This window comes from Rhamphochromis sp. 'chilingali' (genome assembly GCF_963969265.1).
Source record: "Rhamphochromis sp. 'chilingali' genome assembly, chromosome: 14".
Taxonomy (NCBI): domain Eukaryota; kingdom Metazoa; phylum Chordata; class Actinopteri; order Cichliformes; family Cichlidae; genus Rhamphochromis; species Rhamphochromis sp. 'chilingali'.
The window spans coordinates 14,197,923-14,214,787 of record NC_137941.1 but is presented as its reverse complement, the minus strand read 5'-3'; the positions used below and the strand labels follow the sequence as shown (position 1 = coordinate 14,214,787).

At 40.2% G+C, this 16,865-nt stretch overlaps 1 protein-coding gene across 1 annotated transcript; it reads right to left on the bottom strand.

The window, feature by feature from the left end:
- Nucleotides 1-962: 962 nt before the first annotated feature.
- LOC308409992 (sacsin-like) lies at nucleotides 963-14,572 on the bottom strand. Its single transcript, XM_080903034.1, has 3 exons — nucleotides 13,377-14,572; nucleotides 13,108-13,196; nucleotides 963-12,996 (listed from the first exon to the last, which is right to left on the bottom strand). Exons 1-3 carry the CDS (start codon nucleotides 14,252-14,254, stop codon nucleotides 2,030-2,032), a joined length of 11,934 nt encoding a protein of 3,977 aa, XP_080759160.1. The 5' UTR covers nucleotides 14,255-14,572; the 3' UTR covers nucleotides 963-2,029.
- Nucleotides 14,573-16,865: the final 2,293 nt, after the last annotated feature.

Sequence of the window (16,865 nt, the reverse complement as noted above, 5' to 3'; positions counted from 1 at the left end):
GTATTGGCCAGATATGTTGTTAAGGTGTCATTATATTCATAACATGACTTTACAATGAATAAAAAAAAATGCTTTTAACTTTAACTCGTGCTCCTCTTCACTGACAACTGAACATCCAAATGGGGTCCAATGACATTTTTTAGATTTAGGTTCATTATCTGCTAACACCCAAATTAGAATTTCCTTTGTGAAAACAAGATTCTCGTGGAGACCATATAGACATGTTACATAGTTGGGTTGATTATACTACTTGTTGGTTTGAAGGTGGTTGGAGGTACACTTGGAATTCTAATTCAGCAAACTCCATTTACTAATATGGATGATTAAGATTCACACAGACAATTTTTGAGAAACTTAAGTACATTTAATGATCATGTACAATCATTTCTTATTCTTTCTAACGGATCTCGTCTCTAATTACGTTTCTTTGAGTTCAGTATATGTAAACGTAATCTTTAAGTGAGCATCACTGTCTTTAAACTGCCCAAAACACTTTGATTCAATGGTTTGTCTAATCTTGTGCAGGGCTGATCTCATCTTAGCATAGATGTCTTTTGTATGTTCATCTCAGCCGCAGCTCATGAATTGCAGAGCTCAAGTAATCCTGAATTTGAGCAATCTTAGGCTACGTCCACACGTACCCGGGTATTTTTGAAAACACAGATTTTTCTATGCGTTTGCACCTTTCGTCCACACGTAAACAGCGTTTTCGGTCACTGAAAACGGAGATTTTTAAAGACTCTGGCCAGGATGGATATTTTTGAAAACTCCGTTTTTGCGTTTACGTGTGGATGAGAAAAACGGAGAAAACGCAGCATCAAAGGTGTGCGCTGCTTTGGCATGTTCCTAGCAGCGTTTTCCTTCATTTCTGCCTTTACGTGTGGACGGGATTATTTTTTAAAACGAAAACGGAAAATCTCCGTTTTCAAAAAAACCCGTGTACGTTTGGACGTAGCCTTAATTCTACATTGCCATAGATGGTGGTCGAAGTTTAGGGAGAGAGTCAAAGTCAGCAAACTTCAGAGATTTTTTCCTGTCAGATTTTACTGGTATTACCGGGTACAGTTTTTATGTCACACTGGCCACTGACACATTAAAATTAAATGATACAGTGAAAAAGTGAAATCACATTAAACAGACACAGTTAGTGTAAAGTAGGTAATCTTTATTCCTTTAAGAACTCCTGAATATACAGTAAATGAACAAGGAATGAAATGAAGTAATAATCTTAAACTTATTATATAATTATACTTAATTATAGTAATATTAGCTAACCCTTGACCCCTTTTTAGAAATATGACAGGCATTGCCATTTCTTTTCTTTCATAAGAAAACTTTTATTAAATGATAATAATAGGTTGGGACAGATTTCTGCCAATTTCATTTGCATTTGCACTTAACATAACAAAATTACATGCTGAGTGTCTTCTGTCACCAAAAGTTATGGATGTCAATAGTAATAAGTGTTTAAAATGTAAGAAAAATAAGTAAGAAAATCTCTAAATACATTAGACAGAACTTCTACAGTAGTTGCAGCTTCAATCAGTAAGTAGTCTTCACATTTGCCTTTTCATAAATGTTATATTACAGTAAGTATATTGCTTCCCAGCAGGTATTTACCAAACAACAATGAAGCAGTCCAATGACCTACTCCAAAGAGTAGTCAAAAATCCCAACTAAGTTGCATACAAAAAATACTTGATATACGCATTTTCAAAATAAAACAAAACACATAATATATCCATATCACAAATGAGCAGCTTCAAAACGAAAGCAAAGCAAAACAAAGTCATACAGTCATTACATGTTTCCTAGGTGAATATTCATGAAAGTGCACAAAAACCTTTGTTGTTTATACTTCATACTAACATCATTCAGTGATCATTACTCAAAAAAAAAAAAAAAAAAAATTCAACTTAAATTCCTTTTTGGTTGTGATGCTAAATAATATTTCAGTTTTCCACTGTGGGAATCATCCTTTTAACATTTAGAAAAACAGTTACACTGACCAATACCTTGTCTTAAATCCTTAATTCACATATGCTTCTATTTTATTAAGGAGCTCTGATGCCTTGTTCAGTGCCAGCATTTCATTCTCTGATCTGAATCGTCCGTTCGGTATGTGAGGATATGGATGGCAGTTGGGATATTGAGTCTTTTTGGGATCCACTCCGAGTGTCTGCAGGTTTTTCACAATCTCAGGCAGATCTCTCAGTTGGAGGCTGTAGCGGGAAACTTGTGCAGCAGTGGCTGAAATTGAGCTGCTGTTGGGGCGTTGTCCATTTCTTTTATAGCATGCTGCTATGAGAGACTTTTCTACTGCTTGATGGACCTTAAACAGACACCACTCTGTGCTCCCTCCACCAGTGTCTTTGTGAGCTGCATTGAGATCGCAGCGAGCCTGTCTACACCAGCGCCTGGCCTCTTCTCTGTCTGGCCTTGGGACATTTTCATTGTGGGTCCAGAAGTTGTAGGAATGGAAACCTCTATAACCTCTAGAGAACCTCTCTCGACTATTTCTGTGATACCTGGCCTTCTGATTCCACTCTTCATAGAAGCCTCTGAAATTTGTGTTTCGGCTTGAAAAGGTCGAGCCTGCAGCTTTGACTGTGCCTTTGCTAAGCTCATCAATTTGATTCTGTAAATATTTGAATGCCTCATTGGCGAGAGACTGGCAATCCGTATTTTTGTCAGGGTGCCACCTGAGGTACAGTCTCTTGATGGCTTTGTGCCTCTCCTCCTCAGGAAGCCTCCAGATCTCTGCCAAACATTTATCAATTTCCCTTTTAGCTTCCTCAACAGAGGCTGGTAAAGAATTTGTTGATGATTCAGAAGAATGTGGCACAGCTCCTGTCAGTGGTTCCAGCTCCATGCAAGTGTTTTCTTCTGGTTTTAGCGTCTTCTTCTGTGGTCCTGGCTCCATGCATTTCCTCCTTTCTGTTTTTACCTTCTTTTCTCGTTTCAACTGAAACAGATCAACACAGCTGACTTCAATGGGCTCATCTTCTCCAATATCTATTTTGTATCTCCATGAATATCGTCCATTGTGACCAGGCAGTTCTTCAACAATAACTGCATAAATGTACTTGTCATCAATGCTGTAACCAACATATTCCCCCTCTTCAAAGTTGTTGAGGACATTCATGTCCAAACAATCATGCCATTCTCCTGGAACTTCTGTCCCAGGGGCTGCTGGACTAAAAAAGGAACTTTCAGTTTCAGCACTGTCACGGATCTGATTTTTAGCCAGAGTTTTCCGAACATCTTGCAGATCGTCACACATGAGGAGTTGTCCCAGCACTGGAAGGTGAACCGATGCAATTCTGTTCCCTAAAAGAGCATTAATCTCTTTTGTCAGTGTCATGATGACTTCATTTATCACTTTGAGAGCCATGTCATCATTGTGCTTTAAGTAAAAGGTACACCCTTGTTGCCCTCGTTCCACAGATACATCTGTTTCTTCATCTGTTTTGGGAAGGGGCTGTTTATCGAGCCAGAGTGTTGTTTTCAATGTTTTGCAGCAGATAATTTGTATACTGCCAAAAGTCTTCTCACACATTTTAGTGGCATCCTCTTGTGTTATTTTGCCTTGAGAATTCTCTCTAATAAGACAAATTAATCCATATTTAAAGGCTCCTGAGGAGAGATGTTTATCAAACCATCCACTAAATTTACAGCCAGTCTCAAGTTCACAAAGCTGCATCTCTGATTCCACAACTCTTTCCTCTGTGAACTCAGACAGCATCTTTGGCTGAAATTTCTGAGGCAGCAGTTGCAACAGCTGATGATGCTTGTATTTGTCGTTGCCCAAATGACATTCACTGAGTTTCTGAAGCAGCAGGAACTTGTTCTCCAGCGCTTCTTCCAACCTTTTGGTCTCAAACACTGTGTCGTTGTAGCAGAGTGTGGATGATGGGTATAATTTACCATCTACTGCAGGAAGATACAGAGTCTCAACATTTTCAAGAAGCGTCTGGTTTCCCTGAGCATTGATTAACTTAAACAACTGCTCAACAGCTCGTTTCACAGTTATCAGCTGGTTCAAATGTAGTTTCTGTTTATCACAGGAATCAGCGTAAACTGCTGCCAAAACATTACAATATTGCTCTGCAGTAGCTTCGTTCTTCACACCAATTTTCTGAAAGAACGGTGCATACATTGCATCTTCTGGAGTAATCTTGTACAGATATGGTCTGAAGTCCAGATCATAGGAGAGCGACAGACACACGTCATCAGGCCTTATAAGTTTTGTGTCTTTTTCAACCAACACAACAGGAAGACCAGCCAGCTGGTTTCCTTCAAATCTTTTTGCTTGCAGGTAAGCGTACGAACTTCTGAACACTTTAGCTCGTGTTTTGATCAGCTGGTCAGTTTCACATGGTGACTGACAGATGTTTCTTATGTTACTGGTTACACAGTTTGGAGGTGGTTCTTCATGAGCTCCTGCATTTTTCATCATCTGCATAAGTTTCTGTGCTGTATAAAATGGTAAGTGAATAATTGGCATTGAGGTCCAAATCAAATCTTGATGCTCTGGATTTTTTTCAATCAACGAGCCTCTAATTTTAACAGTAGTTCCTTCAGGAGCAAATGGTTGGTGGTAGTTGGACAGTTCTTTTCGAATCATAACTGGAAAAATGAATTTGATGTCAGCAATGCTTTCCAGCAACCTTTCCTTGTTGTCTTTGGGATCACATGCTTTATTTAAGGCTTCCCTGAAAAGTAATGATGATTTCAGTTTCATGTCTTTGAGTCTTCTGTTAACTTTTGCTTCTGATTCCAGCTGGTATGCAAAATGTATTATCTCGTCCGCTGACACAACATGCTTCATTCCAAGTTTTCTGACCAGCTGTTTTGCTTTTTCTGTTGTGTAGTCATCTCCTTCACACAGTTCAGTCCAAAATCTCTTAGGAACAAATTTCTCGTGGGGCAACATTCGTTTGTACAGCTCCACACTCTCATCAAAGTAGTATGATGCAGGCTCTAGTCTACCTTGGGAACTACGAATCAGTTTCACTGTCTTCAGTGAGGAGATGATAGTTTTCTTGTCCTCTGAAGAGTAATGTAGTGAGAGCAAGAGCTTGAGGCTGTGAAGAATCTGTGTCTCTGTGAGTTGGTGTACAGCAGGCAGTATAAACTTCATGAAATACTGCAAATCATCCAGGACCTGAATGTTGACTGTTTCTGACAGTGTGTGGTTCTCAGAGTTGAACTTGAGAAAAATGCTGCCGGTGTTGGGCAGGTTGAACAAATCTGGAAATTTCACTGAATAAACGCTGTTGAGAACATAAACCTGTTTAGTTCCATCAACCCTCACTCGTTCACCTTGTGTTGTTTCAAATATTGGTAAGGATTTAAGTTTCCTCACATACTCTTGATTGTCTTTGGACTTGGATAATCCTGATTGCAGGAACATCTGAAACTCCTTCATATCATTATTTGAAAGGTGGGAAAACTCTGAGCGATTAATGTTGTACACTTGATCCAACACTGAGCTTTCATCATCTACATCGAGAAGCTCATGCTGTAGACATGAACGTACCTCTCGGTCCATTTTAGAGAAGAAAACATGATCAAAACTCATAAAACCAAGTTTGAAGAGGATGCCTGATATGTCTTTGTGTTTCTGTGAGGCAAACACAACACTTGACATGTGTTTCATTGTTTGCAGGAAGAGCTTGTTGTTCAACCTTGGACACACAACAGGTAAAATGTAGCAGTCGCTGAAGAGTTTCATCACATCACTTAGTGTCAGACTTGACTTGTCATCGCTAGATGTTGGTAGTTTAATTTCACTTGTTATGAACATCCAAAGTGATTTCAGCCACTCCAACATTTTCTCATTTGGGACATGAAGACCACAGAGTGGATCAACATAGCAGTTCTTAAGAAGATGCTGAATTAATGGTTTCAGATATTTTTCCGAGCAGGGTAATGTCATTTTTTGGATGAGTTTTAAACTTTGAAGAAGTTTAATGTGGTCTTTGTTTGTCTGATAGTCTGCAAATGTTTCCTCACAGCCAAAGAAGAGATTTGCATATCTTGATATCCACTTGGGTGACTGGGAGTTGAAAACTGTCAATACTTTATCTCTTGTGAGAAGAAGTGGAAGCCCATCAAGTAAATTTGAATTGTCTTGGGTGACCTTTTCTGAGGAGAAATTTTTTAAACAAAAACTCAAGAGCTCTGAACATCTTGTTTCATCTTTGATCAAAGTGGCACTTATGGGTAAAGGTAAATCCTCATCTGTTTGGGTTGGATCATTGAGAGGCTTTGCTCGTAGAAAAGTCTGCACAGTGGAGGGACTGACCGCTTTCACTTCAACACCAGCATCTGTGAAACTTTTCCAAATCTTCTCCATGTTTGTGGAATAAGGAACCAGCTTCATTCCAAGATCTTCCAAGATGGCCATCAGCTTGTAGTTTGTCAGGTTTGTCAGATAAGGGTCCTCAAGTGAGTCTGTTTCACTGACATTACACCAGTCAAATGAGTATTCTTTAATTTTTGTATCTGCAATTTTCCGTGTTGAGCTCTTCATCACAGGGATTACATCAAGGCCTTTTTCTTTCAGTGATCTGTATACTCCATGTATCATTTCATGCCAGTCTGGGCAAACATCCTTGGACACAGTTGGCCAAAAACACAAGTATTCTGTACTGAAACATGAGCCAATAAATGTAAGGGAAACTTTCTTGACTGCAATGCTGCGCCTGATGTAATGCAGGAGATCTGCATAAAGCGGAGCAATGACGTTCTGTTTCAAAATCTCATTCCAGTTTGATTTCTTACTCTTCCCATCTTCTTTCCAAAGGCTTCTCCTGGCAGAATCAACCTCAAAGTTTCCATTGACATGTACTGGCAGTCCAGTTTTCCCTGGCAAAGGAAGTGAACAAAAGGCTTCTCCTTTAAAATCCATGATGCTGGATCCCTTTGTGTTCACACGTGCAGCTAATGATGCTTGGGGAAGTTTTTCTGATAGTTTTAAATCGTAGCTGTCTTTGAAGGAGCCAAATTGTTCTGCAACAATCCACTTACTTTGTCTTTTATCTGAGGTGGAAATCACAGTTTCATAGAAAGTCTTGTGCGGTGTTGCTGTTTTGTCTGATTGCAGTGCATTTTGTAGATGTTTCACAAAAGCATCTTTCTCGTCCCGACTTTTCTGTGGCAGATTTTTTTCAACCTCAAAGATGGTTTTAAGTCCTCCTGAATAGTCACTGATTTCATGGACTTTGATTTTGCAGATGTTTTTCAGAAAGAGAATTAGTCCTACAGGATCTTCAGACAGGGCAGAGCACAGTTCTTTCATGTCACGGTCAGTGACTCCTTGCTGTGATATTTTGGAGGCATTTGCATTTGTACCCATTCTCAGAGGTAATCTGAACATGGTGCCGTCTTTAAGAGAAAATTTGTCTGGAAGAAAGGATTTGTAGACATCTACGTACATTTCTTTGAAAGTGTCAGCGAGTTTATAGCCAATGCCATTTCGCTGGTTATTTGAATGATTTTCAATGTATTTTTGATTGGGGTCAGAAATGCAAAGTACTTCATCTCCTGTAAGGATCGAAGGGCAGTCAGTCAGATGGTAAACAGAGTTGAATCCAACTCCGTACTTGCCTATCTTCCCTGGGGTGTTGTGCTTTCCTCCCTCTCCCAGCTGTTGAATTCCCTTAATGTCAGCATCAGAAAACACTTTGTTGTTGAACACACAAAGTGCTGGACCCTGGAGATTGTTCCATTTCTTCCCAAATGTTTTTTCTTTTCCATGTTGTCTTTTGTCCCAGATGAAGTGAATTTCTGTTGCTTCTGCATCATCAGAATTTTGGATGAGCTCTTTAAGGATATCCTTCTTTGATGGATAGGCTGAAATTATGTTTTTAATACGAACAGTCAGCTGTTCCTGCTGTTCAAAGTCAAAAGCAAATGGTGACATGTCATCAACTATGTGGTTTTCCAGAGAATGATGCCTTGTTGTTTTGATTCCAAGGTGGCGAGCCATAGCTCGTGGGATATTCTCGTGACATAATGTGACACCTGAAGTGAGTGGCATCCATGGGCTGTCATTGTAAAATAGCTCACTAGCAAACTGCAAAACTCCATGCTCATTGGGTATCAAACAGTCATCTGTGATTTTGACTTTGGCCTCAAATATCCCTTTGATTAAAATTGTGAGGCAAACTAAGAGATCACTCTCTGTTAGGGGCTGGTTTCCATGTTGAACTTTTAATTCCTGCAACACAGTTAGAAACTGAGTGGTCGTGAATTGTTTTTCAACACCTATACATTTCCAGAGGTTCCTGAAGCTTGTGAAGGCAGCTGGAAGTACATGGAGATAGGGCTTTGCTTCAAATTGCCCGTTCTCAGCTACACGATCAACATTCACAAATGTATCACCAATGAGGATGAATGGAAATGAATTTGCTTGTTGTGAAATGTAAGAGGCATTTCCAGAGTCACAGATCCACTGATCCAGACACGTATAGCACTCAAATGCTATTTTGTAAAGCATGGATCTGTCAATGGAGTGTGCTTGTTTGCTTCCTTCATGCAGCTGCTGGAGCACCACCTCTGGCTTCGGAGTGCTGTTCACGCCCAAGATCTTTAGGACTGGATCACTGTGGTGTATTTTCAAATTACTATTATTCAGCACTGGTTGTGTCATGTTAACGAGAAGGGAGCATTTGTCACTAAAAACATCAGTGGGCTTTTTAAGTGTTACATTTCCTTCCATTTTTGCATCACCAGGTGAATATGCTGGAAGAAATGCAGTTGTCCTCAGTGTTTTCCAGTGGTGAGAGCCTTCATCATAAATGTGATTCTTCATCAGTTCAAAAAGGCACTTCAAGTGGACAAATGCTTTCTTTTTGTCAATGCTCCAGGTTTTATTAATTGTGCCTGCTTTCTCTGTGATGTCTTCCAATGGGAGATGGTCATTTGCCATACCAAGTTCCAACAAACGCTGAATCCTTTTTGGAGATCTGAAGTCATTTTCGGATCCATCAAGCAAGCGTCCCTCTTTTGGTTCAAAAAGACAGGCCACTTTCCCTGTAGGATTCACAAGTTTCCTGACATGTTGGAGCTGTCCACCCTTTGTGGGTATGCATGGATAGCAGAGCAGCAGATTGTCAATTTCTTTGATATGAAGGTCAATAGCATGCAGCACAAGGGTATCTCTACTCTTCGAGTCCATTGTAGTTAGGTTACTGAACACTGCTTCTCTGTAGAACTTCTCCCAGTTCCAGGTCCTGTTTTGTAAAACCTTTTCTAGGCCAGCCTGTTTGAAGCTATTTCTCAGCCAAAGTGGAAGAGGAACAACATGATTGGGTCCTTTTGCATATTTCTGACAAACTTGCACTGCAAGGTCACCAATCTTTTCATCATTTTCAATGCTCTCATGAAGAAATATGGCATTGTTCATTGAGAACCATTGTTCTCCATCACTAAAGAGCTCTGGACCAACAGAGTCGTCAATAATGGTTGAGTAAAGTGCATCCACTAAAGGCTTGAAAGTTTCACTCACTTTCTCTCTATCAGGCCAAAATGTGTGATAACAGTAACTCACCAGCTGTTTATTTTCTGACATTTTCTTTAGTGCCTTGAGTACAGTAACATATGCTGTCACTACTGGATCCTGAAGGAGAGCTTTGTTCCAGTCATTTTTCACTCCAGTTTCCCACAGACCTTTTCGGTTGCTTGTCACAGCAAATGTGCCATTTACATTGACAGGAAGACCCGTGTGAATGGGAAGAGGAAGGAAGCAAAAGGCCTGTCCAACAAGTTCTGTTTGTAATGTGGTGAATTTTCCAGTTTCTGGATCGTTTTGCAAAGGCACAGCAATCCCTCCAATGGGCAAAGAGAAACTGGCCTGCTTGTTTTTGTGAATGGCCATTTTAAAGGACTCATCTGTCCCAAAGCAGTTGTACAGGAGCCAGAGCTGAACTTCATTTTCATTAGACTGCTGACTGGATATTTGGATAATTCTGACTGTGCAAGATTCAATTAGTCCTTTGCATTTACCATCAACTTTCATCAGTGATTTCTCAGCATGACGTTGCTTGGACACACTGGTGTCATCAGGAATCTCCATTGCACTCACAGTGGTTTTGGACACAGAGAAGATGGTCTCTATTTCGTTTTCTGTTGGTGGAGTTGATCCATTGTGTGGGATATTTTGGAGGGATAATGTAATGATGTTCTTTAAAAAGAGCAGATGGGTTTGTGAATTCTTAGAAAAGAGATGTTGAAAATCAAGGATATGGGGTTTTTGATACACTTTTGTGCTTATTTCTGATTTGACAACTTCTTCTTCACTTCGGAAAGGTAATTTGATCAGAGTGCCTGGATAGGGTTCAGGAGGACTTTTTCGAGTGAAATTACAGTCAAAAATGTTTTCATATGATCCAAACTGACCAGGAAAACAATGAAAGAGTTGCTGTTGAGAGAGATCCAGCTTGAGTCCAGGATTTGATTTATGTTTGATATGCTTTGTGAGATGAGTAACATTTGGATCAAGTATGAGAAGAGTGTTGCCACTAAGGATGGAGGGGACATCTGTCACATGATACACAGTGTTGAATCCAAGTCCAAACTTTCCAATTTTTTCCACTTTGTTTTCCTTTGAGGCTGAGCCAACTCTGACAATATTTTGCCAATCCTCGGCTGTGAACTGCTCATTATTAAAAGCCCAAAGACAAGGTCCCTGACAAAGAGCCATGTCAGGGTCAATCAGGCTTTCGGGGGCATCTCTGTGTACTCTGAAATCCACCAAGAACTTGCAAACATCTGCCCCAGCGTCCTCTGCATTCTGGATGAGCTCTTTGAAGATGTCACTGTCTTCATCGTACTCTTTAAGAATGTTTTTTATCCTCATTGTTATTGGTTCAGATTGTCCACACTGCTCTATTCCTATCTCCTCTGGATCAAGGATGTGGGTACTGAGAAAACGAATTTCCAGCCATTCAGCCGCTGCTTTTGGGATTTCCTCATGTATGACATAAATTTCCTCTTCTCTGCAGTTTAGTTCTTTCAGTCCATTTTTGCTTACATCACAGAAAAGAGCTGTTGATCGTGGTTTAAGGGTAAATTTTCCTCCCTCAGCAATGACTGGCACTGGGATGTCATCCTGAACTGTTTTCTTCTCTTTCCAGACCCAGTTGAGAATTTCTATTGACACTTTGACCTCTGAGGAACTTGCAAATGGCGGTTGTCTTGCTTCAATTGTTTGCTGGATGGAGTACAGAATGCCCAAAATGTCTTCATTGGAAAGTACTTTTCTCAGGCCAAACCTCTGGAACAATGTTCTGTATGGCAAAAATTCACTTGGCACCTTCCCAATGTAAGAACTCAGATCTAGATTATTTGGGTATTCAAGAACCAGATCCTGGGGTGCAACAAACTCGTTCTGGGCCCATAGCCAACATGTCTCATTGCCCATCATTGTAACAAATACAGAGACATTGTCTTGCATGTGTTTGTAAATGCTGTGCAGCTGTCTTTTGAAGTCTACATCTGTGTCAGGATTAGCCATTTCCAGTGCTTTTGATTTCAAGACTGAAAGATTTTCAATCACTTTTTCAGGTGGTGGTAGGTCTTTGAGACCAAGTCTGTTGCTAACTCTGTCACTGAGCTTCCCTGTTAGTGGCATTACATGTCCAACAATGTCCTTATAAACAGAATGTCTTATTTCATTTGGGCAAAACAAACAATACTTCTGAGATTTATCACTGAATTGTTTCTCACTTCCAGGTTGTTCACATGGGATCCATTTAAGCATTTTGAGGCAATGAAGCTGTCTGTGAGAAAACTTTGTCAGTAGATCATTACTTTCCAACATTTCCAACAGAACCTGAGCTCTTCTCAGAGCCTCAGTTTGTGAGTTCACACACAGTTTGTCAGTCAGCGTGGCAGCATGTAGCAAATGTTCAGGTGAAACATCCATCTCTTTATTCAGTAATCCGATTTCTGTTAAGCTTTCCAGCATCTGCAGTGAATGAGTGTATGAAGGCGGTGGAAAGAAGTCTGACTCAAAGATGACTTTAAAAGTCTGAATTCTTGGATCAAAAAAGTCAGATGCCTTTTTCAGCTGTCCATTCACCTCAATGAAGCTCAAGTCCTTACAGCTGCATTTCAGGGATTCGTTTTGTGAGAAAAGCACCTTACCATGCTGTAAAATCCAAGTCATTGTTTTGTTAGTGTTGTCACTGCTGCAAGCGCCTTTCCTTATGCTGTCAACAAGAACATTGGCTGCTTCGGCGGTGTCCAAGAGATGAACTTTGAGCAGCTGTAACAGTCTGCGGTCAGTCTCAGTAGAACACTGGATTATGGAATCAGGCATAGGGAGCTCTGTTGGTACTGTTAGGCCTGAGATCAGAAGCACAGCTTGTTTTGATTGAGCTGCAACACTGAATCCTTTCATGGTTTGAAACAAAGGCAACCTCAAGAGAAAATCTTTCTCTGTATTTGAGAGAGAATCCAGATAAGAGAGATAATCTTTCAGTTCTTCTCGTGCTGTGTGAGAGGCAGATGTGAGTTCTGTGACAAGATGCTGGAAATCTAAATTCATCAGGACCTTCAAAACACTCCTTGGAGATGGGCACAGCACATACGAGTCAAGGTCTACATGCTTGAGCCACTCATTTCCTCTCACCACTGTGCCACCAACTTTGTTCACCAGCTGAGCTATTCGGTCTGGCAAACTCAGCTGTTTACTTTTCTGAAAGATCAGAGTTGTGTTCTGCTGTAGTTTTGCTACTGATACAGTCTGACTGCCAGACAGAGGACTAACTGGTATTAGAGGTATGTCAGTGAAAGGACTTAACTCATCAAAATGATTGTTGAGAAACCTCCAGAATTCTTGAAACCAGTCCAAAGGTGGATGCTGACTGTTGTTGTTGTCCCATGCAACAAGGTTCTTCCCTGTCTGTTTCCAGTCTGGTGGCAAATATCGTCTTGCATATTCAGCCAAATGGGATGCATCAATGTTGGTGATCTTGAAGAAATCTGAAGAGCAGATTAAAAAGATTTTTTTTTAAAGTTAAGAATAAATGTGTGTGCTAAAATGTGTAGCTGTGTACAAATGACTCTGTATTGTTTAAAATTACTTTCACTTACTTCTTCTGGCCAGTTCTTTCAGATGTGCACTGCAGGCTGGAGTCAGATCATGTGGGATGAAGAAGGGTTTACAGAATGGCAGCAAGACTCTATAAAAAAGTGCAATGGATTCTGTCAAACTGTTAGGAGTTCATTCAGTATAGAAATATTCCTGAACCTTCCAAATATTCAGTTACAATCAATATGTGAATAACACATAAAAATGGCAACTTTAGTCATAATGAATATAACATTTATTTTAAATTTTGATAGATGTATGGAAACCCTACCTTGGAAATTCATGGCTGTCAATCAAAGCAGTGTCTTCCTCTTCGTATGTGAAATATCTGAAAGAGCCATCACTGAGTGGAAGGAGGTGAAGACCCTCAAGTTCTTTGTATTGTTCATCACCTAAAATGTACTCCAAAAGACTGAGTTTGTCATCTTTGGTGATGTTATCCACACCGGTCCTGTGGAGAATGGCCCTGAGGAATGCTGGAGTCACATGTTTTAGGGTAGAAGGGTTTGGGTAGGCCTCATGTATAGCCTTTGCAACACTAGCTGGTAAAGTGACAAGATTTTCTCCACATGACACTAAAGTCCTTTTAATGGCAGACAATATGTTGGTGCTTGTTGGGCCATTGCAGGGGAAAACAGCTTCTGATGGAGAGATAAACTGTCTTTCATCTTTAGCAAGAGAGAGGATGGCCACGTTCTGTCTGAATAAGTGATGAAAAACATCCAGAGTGAGAGCATGCCATTTTTCTTTGTGTTGTATCTGAGTGAGATCTGGCCACAGATTGTACACAGAGGAAACAGGGAGGATAGATTTTTGGGCAAGTTTAATGGCATCTTGAATGATCTTGATGTATGCTTGTGGAAACACCTTCTTCATCAGCATTTCATTCCACAAAGCATGTTCATCATGTCTCTGGTCTTCCTCTTGCCATTTGATGTGTCTTCTATTGTCTGTGAGGCCAAAGCATGCATTGACATAAACTGGGAGTCCTGTCTTATTGGATTCATTGTTTGGAAGGGGGAGAAAGCAGCTCAGTCTGCTCTGGCTACAGTCTCTCTTCTCACCACAGGGGAATGCCAGGTCAACTTGAGGTAAAAAGATCAACTTCTTTGTAAGCAAATCAAGATCTTCTGCAACGCCCTCTTTCATGGTACATGTTGTCAGAAGCCACTTTGTCTCTTTTTGGTCTTTTGAACTCACAGTTATAACTTTGAACCTTGTTAGACCCTCAGTGACTGACTCCTCTTCTGGCTCCAAAACACCATCTGTGGGGACTGAGGATTTCACTTCAAGTCTGGTGTTAACAGCTCCATCTTCACTAATATGTAACAAGGACACAGAGGTGACATTTTTCAAGAAGAGGAGGCTCAAATCTGCATCTGCAATGAAGCTATCAAAAAGCTCAACCACTTTATCTGAGTCATACAGATTATCAGAAATCTCTGATGCTTCATTACGTAAAGGAAATCTAAAAATTGTCCCATTGAAGTGCTGATCCTCCATGACAACTGTTGACCATTCTTGTCCGCATAAAAGCAAAATTATATCTCTAAATGATTGAAACTGATCACTCATATTCAGCAGAACTTCTTGGTCTTCAGCATCATCCAAAGACCACCGAAACCCTCTACTTCTCTCTCCAAATACTTTTTCTTGGGGATCCATCATGCCAAGGTGGCCTGAACTGAATATACTTGGCACATCTGTGGACAAAGTAAGGATATGTTACTGCTAACTGTTTATCTTTTCAAAAATTACTACTCATATCTGTGATCTAACTACACATAGTTTCACCTGTTATGTGGTAAACAGAGTTGAAGCCGATTCCAAATCTTCCCACTCTGTTTGGGTCATCACGCTTGACACTCCTTCCAGTTCTCTGAATCCCTTTCCAGTCTTCATCAGTGAATCCGGCATTGTTGTAGGCATAGAGAGCAGGACCTTCGTAAAAACATAACAAACTTAAAGCTTATGCTTTCAGTATCTATGTGTTAGTGACACATTCTCTGGAATCTCTATCCCAATGTGCAATGAATGAGATTTTTCCAGTTTTTCCAGGGTCTTGGATAGGTTGAATTAACAATGATGGTGACAGCCAAAATTCAACACCTTAGGATTCACAACTGTAGTCCCAGCATGTGACATCACATATTTTATGTCGTCTACAATCAGAATCCAGTTTTACAGGGCTTACTAAAAACAGCCACCTTGGAAATGCTTGATAATGTGGAAAAATATGGGGGAAAAACATCCACACACTATACTTTGGGAGAAATTACACACAAGTCACAAGGGATTGCCACAGTGAGTAGCTCCACTTTTCGACGTGACCCCCAAAGGAAGCAGAGTGTTAAATAAAAACAAACCAAAAAGTCCCCAGCAAACCCGGACAGACATTCTTAACTGGAGATGTATTGGCTCTATTGATTGCTTTTAATGTAAATAAATAATAGTTTTTGTGAAATATATTTCTGTTATTCAGTGAATACCTTGGTATGTCTCCAGTTCTTCAGTCCAAAGGCTTTCAGTCCCATAGCTTCGCTCATCATGGATGAAAACCACTTCTGTGGCTCGAGCATCATCTGCATTTTGAATCAGCTCCTGTTGACAAATAAAAACAACCTTGAGCAGAAAATGGCAGTACAACGCTGCCACTGACACAGTTCTGCACAGAAAGCTGGTAGATCTTTCTCACAGCAAGTATGTCTACAGAGGAAAAACAAAAAAGGGTCCATTTCAGTCTAACTCAGACTTACTGGACACTGTAGTCCAAAGTGTCCAGTCAGAGTATATGATGTAGTCATTCTTGTTCTTTAGCATACAATGGCAAAAACGTTTTAAGCTTCAAAAATGGTCAATAATTGTGTCAATTTAACTCTGTGGTAAAACTGATGAATTGTACTGCATTATATTTTTTAATATTTTGTCTGATAAAATGCCAGCTCAGTATGGTTGGATGCAAGAGAGCAAAAAATTGCAGGTCCTTATAATTTGCAAGCAGCACAAAATCTGGGAGATTTCAGTGAATTACAACTATATTTTAGTTACACCTCCACCAACCAGTGAAGTTTACATCCATGTTTCCATTTTGCCAATTAAATAGAGCTTTTTCTAATCTGAGCTGATGATCTAAGGACAGAGTCAGTACATATTATGAAGCTCCTTGTTTTATATTTTGGATTTGTCACAATGTTATGTAGAAATAAATTACACTTTCATTCAATTTAGAAATAATTGTTGTTCTTGTTCTTCTGTGTGCACACAATAATTAATGTGTAGGTTCACTTTTAAATGTTTTTAATGGGTGAAAGGTCCATACTGCAGGCAGGCGAGTTCAGCAGCTGGACTCTTCTACTATGAAAACATGCTATTGTACTAGATGCTGTATGCAGTTTAGGATTAACTTTCTGAAATGTTCAAGGCCTGCCCTGCAAAAGAAATTACCTCATTGAGAACAATTTGCTCTAAAACCTTTCAGCATTGATGGTGCCTTTAGAGATATGCAAGCTGCAAATTCCATAGGCACTAATGCACCCCCATACCATCAGAGATGCATAGTGATGATGATATGCCATATGGGCCCTCTTCTATTCACTCTGGCAGATGATCCATCCATCCATCCATCTTCTTTAGCTTATCTGGGTCCAGACCTCTCTCTCTCCAGCCACCTCTTCCAGCTTGACCTGGGGGACACCAAGGCATTCCCAGGCCAGCCAAGAGATGTAATCTCTACAGCATGTCCTGGCCCGGGGCTTCCTCC

Coding starts and splice junctions, on each gene's coding strand:
- LOC308409992 (XM_080903034.1), bottom strand. CDS start 14,254: ATGAAAGAGGGCGTTGCAGAAGATCTTGATTTGCTTACAAAGAAGTTG. Junction 13,197..13,376: donor GACAGCCATGAATTTCCAAG/GTAGGGTTTCCA, acceptor ACTTTTTTATAG/AGTCTTGCTGCCATTCTGTA. Junction 12,997..13,107: donor GAAAGAACTGGCCAGAAGAA/GTAAGTGAAAGT, acceptor TCTGCTCTTCAG/ATTTCTTCAAGATCACCAAC.